We start from the raw sequence: 16,330 nt of genomic DNA, 5'->3' as shown, positions 1-16,330 counted from the left end.
GCTTGGCCCCAAACTACTTGAATGTTGAATTTCATGGACCTAAATTTAAGAAACCTGTCAAAGTGAATGGTAGACGCTGGTCCACGCGTTCAACGCGCTTCGTTGGAAAAAATATTTTCAAGCAAGCTGGCCGATTTATTATGCACGACATAGCGTAGACCGTCTGAGTTTTTAGAATGCACAGTTAACCACATATATGTCGATGTAGTTTAAGGTTCATATGAGAATCGATTCATTGTTATATTATAAGTTATGCCTTGCATACGGAAACACTAAATATCGCTAACTGCACTAGTTATCCGGTAAGGATTTCCTTCTCTAGGCTCGCTCGATTGACATACTTGTTGGTTACGATATTCAGTATATCCCCAGGAATGTTGACTCTTAGATGAAGACACCAGCTGATTAGATTGCTTTGCAACCACGGAAATTAGTATTGTTTCACTTATAAAATAATTTGTTAAATCACGCCTAAGTCTTCGTACCGGTTTTAGTCGCATACGCAGGTCAGGTGAAGAAAAAGCGCGCGCGACGCTTGCATTTGTCAGTCGCACCAGGGTCGTCAGAGGGGTCGGACCGCTATCTAGTCATTGTATTTTTAAATATATTTTAATACCGTAATCAAAAGGTCATCATGAAAGTGTTCATCGTGTTGGCAGCAGTCGCCGCCCTTGCGAGTAAGTTAATATATTGATATTTATGCTTTAAATTTATTATAATATATAAAGCTATAAAATATGTTTAGACCAATAAATTAAAATATTTTAGAAAGTGTCCTTGAATATATTTAGTCGTAGGTTTAATTAATTTAATTATACGTCATAGGTTGTAATCTATAAAATATATATTGTTTACAAAAATGGGTCTTTATTAAGACGATTAAAATGGAAAAAGGATTTTTCCCTGAATACTCTTAAAACTTTCAAAATAATGTAGATATAATAATAAACATAATAAAGAATATACATAAACTTTTATAAGGAAAAATATACGTAAGAGGTATAATTTTTTATTACTCTAAATCGTATCAAATAAAAACTTGTCATGAGAATAATGTCCACAAAGGAAATATCTAGCAGATTTTAATTGAACGTATTCCTGACTAAACATGGTTTTATACATAATTTAAATAAAATATATAATTTACATTGGCGACGATATATGTTCATATATAAGCTTTAAAATTGGCTAAGCTTTTCACGTATAGACAAATAAACGCGCCCAAGCGGAATCATTTTCCGTTATACAAAGCCTTTATTTGGTATTCATAATGAGTCGTAATGTAGTAATCGTATTGCATATTGTTTTTCTTCGAACGAGCATTTTAATATAAACTGTATATTTCGACACATATCTCTTAATTCGAACAAAATAAAAAGATATGCTAATATAAAAAGGTTTCATAAGAAAAACTATCAATAAAGTATGTATTTTAATTTAGTAAGGTTGAATTCGTTTGCGGAAATTCGGCATTGACCTTCGAGTCTGCCATAGTTGCAAAGTACTATATAGTTGTAGTGGCAGAAAGTTGCGATAGTTCTACCATGTAAAATTTACGCAAATGGTATATAATGACTTTTGCAATGTAACCGCTTTACATAAGTGTTTCGGAAATGGTAACTTTTACGATTGGTAAAGGTGTCACCATGAAATCCGGTCAACACAAATTGATATTATATTACATGACAATTTTTGTGTAAAGCTATGTTTTTACGACTGACATTATTTTTTTATATGAAATTGATAAGATTTTAGTTATTTCAATCGACTGTAAAAAGTAAACTTATTTGGCTTTTGAGTATGATCCACATTAGAATATACAAGTAATTTGTATAGGAAGATCACTGTATAAAAGATAAAGGTACCAATTCTGTATACATACAGTTTTCATACATATACATACATATTATAATTTTATTTATACATAATTTTTATTACTTAATAGTTTTTACAAAATACATTAATTTTAATGTATTTTCATAATAAGTCATATTACAAAAATATATATTTTTTTCGGATAAAATATTATTCAATTTGCCGATTTATAAAGACCATCAACGTTTATTTTTATTTAGTTACGATCATACAAACAAACAAATGGACAGAAAGTAACGTAATAGATAATAAATATACTGCTGAGCTACTACATGCTTTTCTTTTAACAAGAATATTGGAGCTTGTTCCAACAAACCGCTCCAATGCGGGTTGGTGGTATTAAAATATACGGTCACATAAAATAGTCTTAATAATACAATTTAATTACCGGTCTTGTACCGGCTTTTACTAATGATTTATAAAATTATACGATTCATAGACTATAATTATTTGCTTCTAACGTTAAACATTTTTTCCTTTTACAATCAATACATTAGCGATAATTAACATAAGGCTATATTTTTTTTTAATATATGTTAAATAAAACTTCGAAGAACGCGTTCAAGGATATCATTAAAACTTGACATTTATTTGCGTATACCGGTCAGCAACTGAGATGTAGACTTAGGAAAACATGTCGCGTTCATTTTTACCCGAAATTAATAAATCTATTATAGAATTAGGAGCATCTGTATAATTAACAATATTTGTGATTAAATATTTGGTAAAATTAAAAATAACAACTTTAAGCTGAACTGGACTAGACTTTGGTCATGATATTTAAAAAAAAAAAAACAATAAAAAAAATAACATTTTTTTTCTCCAATTGCCAACAATTGCTTAATATGGAATCCTAAGCATTTGATATAAAGTTGATAGTTCACCAGCAAAATTCGGGTCACAGCACGACCCTTGATGCATCCGAGCGATGCACCTCGTGTCGCAAGCCTTCGCTTTCACTTCTCAATGCGTTGCGTCACTGCTTACGCTAAGTTGCAATAGGTTGCGCGGGCGTTAATTCGAAACCCGGCATATTTATCCCACGTGGACAGAATTATTATGACTCCTTTAAAAAATACAATCTTAGTGAGAACATCAAAGTTATTTCAGCGTTTTTAGTTTAATTTGTATATGCTTATATGCTACAGTAAATGTATGAATATATATTTTTTTTAACTTTTATACATGTATATTAAAGGATAAAACCTGCTTTATTTGAATGGTTATTAGTAAAAAAATTGCATGAAATAAAATTGGTAAAATTTCTATAAAAAAACGAAGGTTTTCGGCCACACGCGATTATTAGCTAAAAATGCTTAACAAATATATACCAGTATAAAAAATACCTTACGTAATAACTAAAGTGTTATTTCAAAAGGTTACTAGTCGACTATAAATTAGAATAATCTTCGGACGTACCGCATTAACATAAGTAATCATTAACTCAGATAATATTTTAAGCAATAACTGGCTTAGCGTGTCCGCGCTAAGATTGAAATTCAACATGAATTTTATTGACCTAGTGGATATGTGTGAAAACAAATAAAAAAACCGATTTTTGTCAGAAATTATTTTATGTAAATTTGAGTTTTCGCCACAGCCTTGACCGATCGTAATTAAAACCCATAAATTAGCAGTAAATGTGCTATGTAGATAAAATGTCAAATTGTAAAATAGTTTATCTTATACCATTTCTATGATATTTCCGGGTTCATTTAAATATCGAATTATTATTTGAAAACATTATCCACGTGTAAGCAGTCAAGATAATTATTTTTTAATATTACATTTAAACGGAATTTTTTTCAATGCACGCATGCAATTTCACGTGTTAATATTTTTAGGCTAATGAATTCCATTGTTAGTTTACTAAATCATTTGCGAAACAAATGACGATATGATGATAGGTGTAATACATGAAAGGTCGTTTTTTATCGACTCGAAACTATAATTGACGTGCAACTTCTTTAGACTTTTACAAGTCTGAAGTCACCTTTACGTGTTGATCAATTAACTATTGCCAAAGCACGCGTAAGAGCAAGTGGGTAGGTAACCCAATATTGTTTGTTGACGCTGAGCGACGATTATACAATGTTGCGTTATTATGTAAGAAAAAAAACGGAGCCGTTCGGTCTTTAGAGTATCAGAACTCGGTCGGTCTGATTCTTGGCTTGATTGATTCAGCTTTCACTATGTGATCGATTCTTTTCGCCTTGTATTGTTATCAGCGAACCACTATTACTATAAATACTGTTATATTCCTAGACTTCGTTTAAGTTATCGTGAAAACTAAGTGTTTATTTTTTTCGCAGGCGCCCAATTCAAATGCCCGAACAAAGATGGCCAATATGAAGACGATAGACAGTGCGACAAGTTCTACGAATGCGTTGACGGCGTCGCCACCACCAAGCTGTGCCCCGACGGTCTTGTTTTCGACCCTACCATCAGGAAGATCAACAAGTGCGACCAACCTTTCAACGTAGATTGCGGTGACAGGACCGAACTTCGTAAGTAATTCAGTTATCAGATACACACAAATCAAAAAAAATAATCAAGCTGAAGGAACTTTTTACAGATTGATAAAAATACACGTCGTTTTTGACGAGAATTTATATTCGCTTTTGATTTTGAATTCGATTTTGTTGGTTTACTATTCTATTCCAAGTAATCCGTTTAGTTCTAATCTGAGATTTTAAATTATCCAATGCCATGAAATCAATTGATTAATTTAACAACAATACCATAACACACAGCGTATTGCACTAATATATGTAGAGCATAGTATTATCTGGAGGTCATTCAACGCAACCGTGCCAGAAATGAAAGTGTCCTGTCCACCTTTGACCACCTAGGTCACACCCTGATGATTTTCTAGACCAATTAGAGTCGTGATTGTCATGTAATATTTACATGAACGTAATTTAGAATGTCGCTTTTATTCATACGCCTTATGTAATAATATCATTTAAAAAAGGCATTATTTTATTCAATCGAATAAATTGTAACTTTGTATTATGATATTTGCTTAAAACGTTTCGTCATGAACTGTTGAAGTAAAAACGGTGGCGCGCGAGTAAAAAATATTGAAACGCATTCTTTGCATTAGCTAGACTTTCATAAAAAGCGATTATGTTATATGGCAATAAAACTACCTTATTTGCCTATAATTGTGTTCACGATCAACTAGAATCATGATCTTACTTAAAGACGAGCAGTATTTCTTAGTAGTTTTTTAAAAGATATATTTGCATTAAATTCCGCACTCAAGTACGCGCGTGACTTGTTTGAAAAGTGTGTAATTTACCTTTCCTATAACATTTATGTATAAATAAGGCGTCTTACTTGAATATCAGTATAGTTCTTGTAGATATTATACGTCTGTAGGCATTTTAATGGGACGTGAAAGGAATTCAATAGCGGACAAATCAACTCGTTGGATCAAGGCGAATTGGTCGAGAACGGAACAATGTAAAAATAGTGATCGACGTTCGAAATTCTTGCTGTCTAGAAATGAAAACTCATTTGTTACTTCCTGAACTTTTAAACGGTTACCTAGAATACGACCTCAACATCGCAACCGGTACAATTTCAAGGTTTACGACATTCAATAATGCTTTTATCCCCATTTCTAGTTTTGAAGTTATGTTGACTTTAAGGTGATGCAACTCTTACGCTTTTATTAATAATATGATTTCAAAATTGGTTTCGATCGCTCGCCTTGGTTTCTTTTTGCAATATTTCACAGTAAAACTGTTTTCATAAATCACATATCGGCCTTTATATGGAATTATACTAAAGGTTGTATTTGCTATTAAATTGATTAATATTTTTTCTTCAAGGTTTAAAATTAGAACGAAAACATTTTAATATGCTGTCTTAATTATCCCTGCAGAACCCCCCAAGCCCAACAGCCAGTGCCCACGTCGTAACGGTTTCTTCGCCCACCCTGACCCCTCCGTCTGCAACATCTTCTACAACTGTATCGAAGGTGATGCTACCGAGGTCAAGTGTACCGCTGGACTGCATTTCGATGAGTACTCCGGTACCTGTGTGTGGCCCGATTCCGCTGGCAGACAAGGATGTATCGCCCAGGAGAGTAAGTACACAATATACGTAAAGAAAATATTTTTAAACAACTAATTAATGACAAAATTTATTTAAAAAAATATTTTGAATTTTTATTTCTCTATGTATATTTAAAGAAGTTTCATATACACTAATATGATTTTGGAACTGTCGTAAGGATGCATATTAACTCTTTCGAAAAGTGTTTGCACATCATTTGTCCAAAAGTGCTTTCTCATTAGGTAAATTAACATGTATCAATACACTTCATATGTTATACAACTATCAAATTATTTTTCAATTATTATAACTCGAGTCATATTATTAATAAAAAAATATAACGAACTGGAAGAAATCAATTACAATTTATAATCAAAAGTAACCTAACAATAGATAACTGTCTTATAAATAGACATTCATTACATTACTGTAACAATGACTAATACAGCCAGTCATTGCACCAAGCGTTAATATCTCTAAACAAATTGACACAATACGAGCCATTAGTCTCCACGAGCATTCATGTCGATTACTTAGCCTCTCACTTAGCCGGTCACTGGCACAGAGCTCAAAGCTGATATAAATGCGTTGCCACGTAATCTTACACAGCTGTGAGGCTGTTCAATGTGCCCTTCTCCGAGTTGCATTCACTGCTTCAATTCATCTCTATGATCCACTATTTATATCTTTCATGACCTTTTGTTCAGTTCACATTATTTCGAAATAGATGTAAAATTAGTTGTCATGTACATAATGGAATATATTTTATATTATAAATGCGATATCATATTACATTTCCATTGTTAACATTTAAATTTAGAACTAAATGAGCCCTATTTGTTATTTCACCGTTTACAATAATAATAATTCTTATTTAAAAATGTAAATAACAAACTAATTGGTTTAATGTATTCTCTTACAGAAAAAACCAAGGATGGTTTCGAGTGCCCCAAGGATCAACTGGTTGACCCTCAAGGTCAAGCTGTCGCCCACCCCAAATTCCCTCACCCCAATGACTGCCAACGTTTCTACGTTTGCTTGAACGGTGTTGAGCCTCGTGACCTCGGTTGCCAAGTCGGAGAGGTCTACAACGAGGAGAGCCAGAAATGTGACGCACCTGAGAATGTCCGCGGATGGTAAGCAGCATCAAATTTTAAACGTTAACATTTTTATTGATAAATTGATGTAAATTTTTGTTCTATTATTACGTTCGTAGTCGCATTTTTCTTTACGTACATGGAACTTAAATTCAACAAATATTATGCAATTGTTTATTATCATTCGAAAATACATTTTAATATTTTTGTTACAGTGAGGATTGGTACAAGGACTCCGAAGACGCGCCCGCTCCTAAGGCGAGATCCTAAGCTAGTGATAAATATATAAGTTACGCCTAAGACTTGATAAGTTAATATACTTTAAGATATAAACAAAAATCGTATTTTATTTTATTCCTTACGACAACCTTAACAAATAAATGTGAAAAAGAAAAAAACAGTGAAAATAATAAAAAAAATACATATACATATATGATTTTTAAATACCATAATAATACAACATATTTGTTCATTTTGGAAAAAAAAACAATTAAAACTTTATAGTATGTAAAAAGTAATCAGGCATACTTTCATGTATATGTAATGTATATGCAATTTAAAAATGAAATAATTATTTTATGACATTCAAAAATATATAATACATTCTTATTGTTTTATTAACCTGAACGTTAGATTAACCTTGATATATAATTTGCAATTACTCAGTTAATTAATGAAATGAATTCAAATAGAGAATTATTAAATTATTTTCATATTTCAAAATATTGAATTGTCAATTAATTTAATCGAAAGAATTATTGCAGTGAATAGCTGACATTTCTATTAACAAACTACCTCATTAAATGAAAGGATATACGGTTAATTAAATTACTTTCAATTGTAGTAACACTTTTGACGTGTCATAAGTAATGAAACATTTATCATCACATTTACGTTACTCCAATATTTTTATAAAGTTATTGAAATATTTTGAAATAAGAAGAGGAAACAAACGAATTCTATATGTTATATGTTAAAAAAAAAGCAGAATGATTAATAGTTAATTAAAAAACACGAATGGGACGATAAATAACTAGTCATCGTAATTCTTAACGAGTTCTTAAAGGTTAAGAGTTGTCGTCGTTTAAGGCAATCGAAAGTTGAAAAAGATTCGCAACTAAATTCATCACGCTCATCCAATGCCAAGAGATATACATATGTACGAGTATATAATGGCTCAGCTTCACTTCCGTCATGTGCTGGTTTCACGGCGGTGTTTTTTGTGTTTTCTCTGCACCCTGTAGATTCTGAATATATATCGTTTATCACTTTATTTTTTTATAAATAAAATCTTTTTTTAGAATATCATACCAACAATTTGTATACATATAGAATGGAACTCAGTGGACACCTAGTATGAATTATTTTTAGATCCAACAATGACGGTTTCTGCATATATAGCGATTTGTTAAATATTATATATAAGAAGAATAATGATCACCATAAAATATTTATATTGAAAGACAAACGCACATAACAGTATATCAGGTTTTTTACAATATACCCTTGCAAATGTTGTAAGATCTCACCCTAGTCTCATCACAATCTAATAGCTAGCTTAGGAATGTTATGAATGCTGTGTATAGAACATACATACAAACATCCAATTTTATTTATATAGATCTTTCTACATTACATTTGATTTATATAATTGATAAAAAGACCTTAACATTGCGATGGACCGCGATACACTGAGGCTAAGTGTCAAGGCGGGAATTAATACGATCCAAATACGTACATCTCGATTTAAAAGGCAAAGTAAGGTAATGCTAATGACAGCAAATAGTAATATAATGATAATGTTTATTTCTCTACACAAAAACATACCTTTCATCATTAAAAGGTGTTATTTACGTCTAACGACTTGCATTCGTATCGTCTAGAATGTATGAATATTATATAATATGTTATATGTGAATATGAATTCAAAGTGATTCGTTTTCAATTAATAGTGATTGTAAAGACAATACAATTAAATTACATTAATTAACTTCTAAAATAACAATTGAAGAATGTTTTAAAGATTCTATTTGATGATTTTTACCTCGAGTGAAATCAAAGGTTTAAATAATTTTGGATACTTCACACCGAGTTATACTAAAACTAATTTACAACAAAAAAAAACAAAGAATATTTCCGTTGGTTGAGATAATTCTTGGCGACAGTTTGTTTCTTTATTTTTTATACTTATAAAACTTAACAACTCCTCCAATAATTATGAGACTTTGTGCACAACGTGTGTACAAATTAGATAGGCAAAAAAGATACGAAAGAAGAAACTGCACATAACAATAACTAACTATAGAAGTAGAAACTTAATAGTAATAACACATGTCTTATTATAACTCATTCGAATTAAACGTAGTCTTAATTAAAATAAGTAAGCATGTTTCTTAAGCAGCTTCATGATGTGTTTGATATGAACTGCGAAGTATGACGCCATAACTGGATGTATCTATTAAAAATTAAATTAGTCATAACTTAAACAGGGCGAGGTTACTTTTTATAGAGCCTATTATACAGATAATATTATGTATATGTGTCAAAGACAATAAACTTTCAAAACTCTCAACAGCCTTTTGTTTACTAAAATGTTACGTGTATACGTATATGTAACATATAACATAATTCTTACACTATGTAAGCTTTGTATTTAAAATGATGGTAACAGATTTTTGCATATAAAAGACATCAAGAGAGAAATTCACGTCTAATTAAATAATTACAACAAAATCTTGTAGAGTAATAATTTTTTGTGAAGAAATTAATTCCGTTTGATTTCTATAAGAGTTAAAATATTTTTAACTAGCGACCCAACCCTTGCTTCGCACGGATGTAATGCTGATACTAAATATACTATACTTATAGACTTTAGGTCTATTATCAATGTTTCTTTACTATATTGTCCAAATATATACAATTATATTTCAAATTATATACAAAAATCTTCCTATTGAATCACTCTATCTGTTAATAAAAACCGCATCAAAATCCGTTGCGTAGGTTTAAAGATTTAAGCATACATAGGGATATAGGGACAGGGAAAGCGACTTTGTTTTATACTATGTTGTGAAGTGACGTCATTATCAAAATTAAAATGACGAACAGTATGTACTGATTTAAAAATATCATACGTATTGCATGTTTAAAGATTAAACACTATTCCTTACGTTACTAAGTTGATATAAAAATAAATATTTAATAAATTGAAACATTTTAATAATTGTATTTATATATACATACAAAAACCAGAATAAATAACTTGCTTTTAATATTGAAAACTAGAACGAATTATGATTTATTAACAATTACACATAAAACCCTCGGGTCTGGTCTTAATAACACTCGAAAACAAAATTATTAGTAGTTTTTGTATTACATCAATCATACACATATGTAATATGTATGCACAACAATTGTATGTACAAATATGTATTCAGAACAATTAATAAAAATGTCTATTCTATACAGTCATTTATAATCTTATCAATAGGTTTTAATCAAACTTTCTTATATGACAATCAAATTGTTGATTTGACAGACGATTTTGCAACGATCTCGTGACTTTATTTGGACAAGAAACTCGCTCCGACTTCACACATCATACAAATATTTAGATGTAACATATGGAATATTTTAACGCATGATGTCGTATAACAAAGTTAATTATATTTATGTATATAACCCGCTTTAGAGTCGAGATGGCGCAGTGGTTAGAACGCCTGCATCTTAACCGATGATTGCGGCTTCAAACCCAGGCAAGCACCGCTGTTTCATGTGCTTAATTTGTCTTTATAATTCATCTCGTGCTCAGCGGTAAAGGAAAACATCGTGAGGAAACCTGCATGTGACAAATTTCATAGAAATTCTGTCACATGCATTCCAACAACCCGCATTGGAACAGCGTGGTGGAATATATTCCAAACCTTCTCCTCAAGAGGAGAGGAGGCCTTCAGCCCAGCAGTGGAAATTTACAGGCTGTTGTTGTTGTATGTAACCCGCTCTATGCATTTATTATCTTATTCGTAATTATAATTTTAAAATTATACATATGTCAATTCGATTCGAGCTTATTACTTAAATTTAACATTACTGCGGATAAATGGGTCTCCGGATGGCTAGTGGTAACAACTGCCCTTAGACATTGACGCCGTAAGATGTACCATTATACACCGCCAATGAACCACCAACTAAGGAACCTAGATCTTATGTCTCTTATGTCTGTAGTTACCCACTTACCCATCAAACTGAATTATAACAATACATTGTATTGCTGTTTGCCGGTAGAATATTTGATACCGACGACAGATGGAATTACACAGCGCTCTACCATTGAGTTAAAGTAAACTAAAAGTAGTATTACTTTTTTCGTATCTAGAAAAGTGCAAAAAACAAAACTCCATTTGTACTCTATGGCACTGTATAACATTTCAAACGAATTTTATTGCAAGCTTTGTTTTATTGAATCTTTTATGATAGCTATTTGTATGAATTGAAGTATTAACATACCGTGCTGTTCTCAGTACGATACATAATCAATTTAATATTGTTTTCAATTTCGTTGTAATATAATTTATATAATTAAATGTAACTCACCTTTCGCCATCTCAACATCAATTAATGTCACACGTTAAATTATTCCATCAACCTGAATTTGATGTAGATAAATTGCTTTAATTATCTGAAAGTAAGGGAACATTCTAGATTTTCTAATAATATGTTTAAATCATAGACAGCGTATTTTTTTACAGCATGTATATAGCTAACCTAAGATTTAAGAGAGGAAAAATTTTGCATTCCAAAAAGTATTTAATAAAAAAAAAATTCGTTACTGAACTGGATTAACAAAAAAGGTCATATTACAAACTCTTTTTAGGTATACTTGTTTTTTTTTTTATTTAATCGAGGGTCTAATATATAATCAGAAAGTGCTTTATCTTAAGTGAAAGTTGATAAAACTGGATCCTTGCACGTGTTCAAATATGAGTTCATGTAACATGCTGTTACATAAATACGAAAAGCTATTTAAAATTTAAATTTATTTAAAATTTTGACTGAGTGCCTATTATTGTTTTTTTTACAAAAAAAAAACTACACAGGAAATCTTGTCTAGTTTTTTCTCAATACGTATTATAAAAATACAAAAAAATGATGTTACAATACATACTATTAATATAGTCGAATACCTAATCAAAATTCACTGCTTTAAGTAACAGTACATTTTATTAACCGCAAAAATGATGAAATCCAATTACTTTTAAAATAATTTTCGGAATAAATAAATAAAAGTATCAGCCTATAATTGAATATATCTATAATGAAGTAAGGCCTCCTTTATTTTTGAGAAGATGGTATAGTATCACTCCGCGTCAAAACGGTTTGGATATGAATATATATGGTACAATTTTGCAAAGCACAAATGTATTATTATCACAAATTAAGAGCATGAAAGTCCAGTTTAATCTACGTGAGTTTTAACCGCAAACTGTCAAAACACGTAAATACGTGATTGCAGGGAAACAGAAGAGAGAGAAAAGAATCAGACCTAGTGGTATAAATATACCGCTGGAATAAATCTCTTTTTAAATCAAGTCACTACTAAAATCAAGTAAATTTTTAATACCGAAAAATTTTAAATGTAAAACTTATATTGTGTTGTTTATATAGCAGGAAATCGATAAATACGTTTGACAAATTGAGTTTCCATAAGTGTTTTTGTAGGTAATACTAAATAAAAGAAGCTTTTTCATATGTACTGCGTATAATGTTTAGTACACGATCTTGTTTAAGCATGCAAGGCTGTGTCCTGAGTGTCATTCAACTAAATAAAGCTATTTACACATTTAGACTAAGCTAATAAGTTTAATTTTATTGATTTTTATTTTGATATATGTACAGACCATAAATAATTTTAAATATATTATAGCAAATATTATTTATTAAATAATGTCGTGTTGATTTACTTTCATGCAATATCGCCTCGGGTTCAAATCCGTTTCACCAAAGAGTTTGCATATGTCGAAAGTCTGCAAATAACTTAATTTATTACTACTTTTTAGACAGAGACGGAAATACGGATATAATTCTTATAAATAAATAAACTCATTTTCAAGGCTTAGTATTCATGACGCGACAGCCGAACCACTGTCTATAAATAACAAAAACCGCACCGCCGCTCTACAACCGCACCGTAAACGCATGTAATCCGCATATCGTATTTACTAGTAAAACAAACGTCAAAGTGTAGTAGGGCCATATAACCTAACAACTAGAAACATCAACTTTTAATAAATAATCTTGCATATAATGTCAATGTGACTATTTAATAGAACAAATATAGTGTTGCCTTATCGTGTAGACGAAGCTTAGGATATTCTAAGAAATATGGAGTGTACTTATGCTGACAAACATGAGCCCTGACTTATAAACAAAAGGACAAATCAATTATATCACACATATGTAAATCAGATTACGGTTGACGTTATTATCAAAGCGTTTATTACCTTACTTATATAGCTCGATCCTCTCAGCGGACTCTTAAATTGATATGTATATATACAATATATATTATTGTATAGATTTTTTTGCCAATCGTATAGGAATCTCAGATCTGTTAGAAACATCGAAAGAAGTTCCATATATATCTATTTACTTTAGGATCACCAATAGTTATACAAAAACGTTAACATTAATACATTTTTACAAACACATTGGTTAAACTCTCATAGTAGTAGAGCTTTGTGCAAGTCCGCTTGAATAGAAAACACTCTCCCTACACCGAACATAAGTACTTAGTGCTGTAGTGTTCAGGTTAAAGAGTGAATGATACGAAGCAAAATACAGGCACGAGGGACATAAAATCTTCCATCCCAAATTGCGCATCGTTAATATTTCTTACATTACTCTTTTTTGGGCAGCGGTGATCACTATAAAAAAGAACTGAGCTAAATTTATAAAAATAGAAGCTTGTCGCTTGCTTTTAGCAGTTAATTCTGTACTGTTTTTAAATTGTGTCCCATTTACATCAGGCATACTCTAAATTATTATTACGTGTAGGTATATATTTTATTAATATACTGTAAAAACTACGAACAATAATAAAAAAAGTTATACACTAAGCCTAAAATAAGTTTTCAAGTGGAACTCGATTACTCATGTCTAATTGTTGTGGCATGTTGCCTAATTTGCTGATATCATAGTAATGTTCGTGCAATATCATTTGAAATAATGTAATACAAATACTAAATTATGAATAACACAAATCTGTTCTGTGCGCTTTACACTATTCACATTATTTTTATAACCGTTATTTGGTTTTCGTTTTTGACAATATTTACTGGCAATTCAATCTTTGATTGTTAGTACTGAGAAACCATTTTTATATGTTTTAAGCAGTCATATTTTATAAAATCATTTGTATCTGTTATAAATTATAGAATTAGATTATTACAATTCCATTACTATTATCAAAAAAGTTCAGATTGAACATTATTATTAACATTACATATTATTATTAAAGTTCGCGTAAAGATAAGTAGGAGGTAAATTTAAAGCTAACTTGTGAATGCTTTAGAAATTGAGTGTGTTTGTCTGTCTGAAATAGAGGAAGTAAATTTTTGAAATCATAAATTGGTCAGATAATTTAATAAATATAAATCACTACATTATTATTGTCTATCATTCACTACGTTGATTATTTCACTACTTAGTTACTTCTAATCTCTTATATAATCCTAGTAAAAGCGTACTTTACTCAAGTCCTTTTTTTAATATTGAACTTATAATATAAGAACGTAGGCATTAACTAACAGCTCACAAATTACTACCCATTGCGCAAGAACACTCCTTTCAATACACACAACTTATTTTACAATGAAGTCAAGTCTTCTAAATAGTGATGAAAGAAAGGTCAAGCGGTAATGTATTCTTTATTACTGATTAGAAGCATACATTTGAATCTAGAAAAACGGGTTTATATTTCTGAGGGATCATTGGTATAAAATTAATGAATTTCGTAAATATTATTGCAAATTTCCATGTTGCAAAAATGTTATAGGTAGTATTTAGAACAATTTTTTTTTAATAAGTAAATTGAACCATTGGTAAACACAAACCCTTCTCAAAATAAGGGTCTGGCTTCGAACAATTATAGATTTATAGCCATTCTCAAACAGAATTTATTTTACTTTTACAAATAGTTTTGCAAGGCTGTAACAATAAAATAAAAAGCAATAAAATAAAACAGTCTTATCATAGGAACATCACGTAAGCAAGTTGTCAAAAGAAAGGAAAAAAAATAGCGTAATTAATTTTTTTGTCATAAAAATATTTAATATTTTTTATTGCAATTAATAAAGTTTTGAACAAAATGATGAAGGATTTTAACCAAATTACTTTTGCATAATACGTTTTAAAAAGGTATTTGGACTGATGCAAGACATTGATCGAAACGACTAATTATATAGTAACAAAAATTCGCAATAACTTAACCTATTTTGTAGCTCGTTTGTTACGAGCTATATTTTATTTTTTAATTCATTAAAATAAAATTGCATATTCATTTTCATTATTTGCATCTTTTATTGATATGATGATTGTGTAATATTTATAAATACTTTACTACTATAATATTAATTTTAAAATATATACTTAATATGCTAGTATTTTAAATTCTACAATTTTATTTATTTCGTTTAATCGTGACTCAATATGAATCTTACTTAAATAACGATTAATTTAAAAAATATTTAGTAATAATGTCGACCAAGATAACGCTAAAATACGAAAACATAATTATTAAGGAGTTTATAAAATGATGATTATGAAAGTCACTGCAACCTTCAAACGCACGGAAAAGTTCTTCCTTGTAGGAACAAATCAGAAACAGATTAAAAACAATTTCTATATTAAAATGGAAACAAAAATTATTTAAAAAATACGTAGCATTTGTAAGTAATATAAACAGGGGACAATTTTAAATATTTAATATTAAATAAGATTTTTTGATAAACACAATTTTTTAAGTTGGTTTTAATGAGTTATTTAATTCCAGTTCTCGTCTCATAGAAATATTATATACAACGTAATATGCTATCTATATTAATATTATAAATGTGAAAATAACGTTTGTTTGTTTCTGTCGCTCTTGCAGAATCAAACCGCTAAACCGAACGGGATGAAATTTGGTATGAAGCAAACTTGAATTCCAAGAAAGGATTGGCTACTTTTTTGCAACATATGGCAAGCAACACCCTAGAACGCAAAGAAGCCACAGGCTACTACTAGATTTATAG

At 30.2% G+C, this 16,330-nt stretch overlaps 1 protein-coding gene across 1 annotated transcript; it reads left to right on the top strand.

Annotated features, from left to right (window-relative positions):
- Window positions 1-519: 519 nt before the first annotated feature.
- On the top strand, window positions 520-7,376 carry LOC124539819 (protein obstructor-E-like). The gene is made up of 5 exons (XM_047117180.1): window positions 520-677; window positions 4,188-4,382; window positions 5,768-5,971; window positions 6,863-7,076; window positions 7,253-7,376. Exons 1-5 carry the CDS (start codon window positions 635-637, stop codon window positions 7,305-7,307), a joined length of 711 nt encoding a protein of 236 aa, XP_046973136.1. The 5' UTR covers window positions 520-634; the 3' UTR covers window positions 7,308-7,376.
- Window positions 7,377-16,330: the final 8,954 nt, after the last annotated feature.

This window comes from Vanessa cardui, chromosome 2 (assembly GCF_905220365.1).
Source record: "Vanessa cardui chromosome 2, ilVanCard2.1, whole genome shotgun sequence".
Taxonomy (NCBI): Eukaryota; Metazoa; Arthropoda; class Insecta; order Lepidoptera; family Nymphalidae; genus Vanessa; species Vanessa cardui.
Note: the sequence above shows the minus strand (reverse complement) of the source record. Positions and strands in the feature narration are given on the sequence as shown.

Bases quoted from the DNA above. Each gene is read 5' to 3' on its own strand.
- LOC124539819 (XM_047117180.1), top strand. From the start codon at position 635: ATGAAAGTGTTCATCGTGTTGGCAGCAGTCGCCGCCCTTGCGA. The intron at 5,972-6,862 runs GTAAGTACACAA...ATTCTCTTACAG, and splicing joins AGGATGTATCGCCCAGGAGA to AAAAAACCAAGGATGGTTTC. The intron at 7,077-7,252 runs GTAAGCAGCATC...TTTTTGTTACAG, and splicing joins CCTGAGAATGTCCGCGGATG to TGAGGATTGGTACAAGGACT.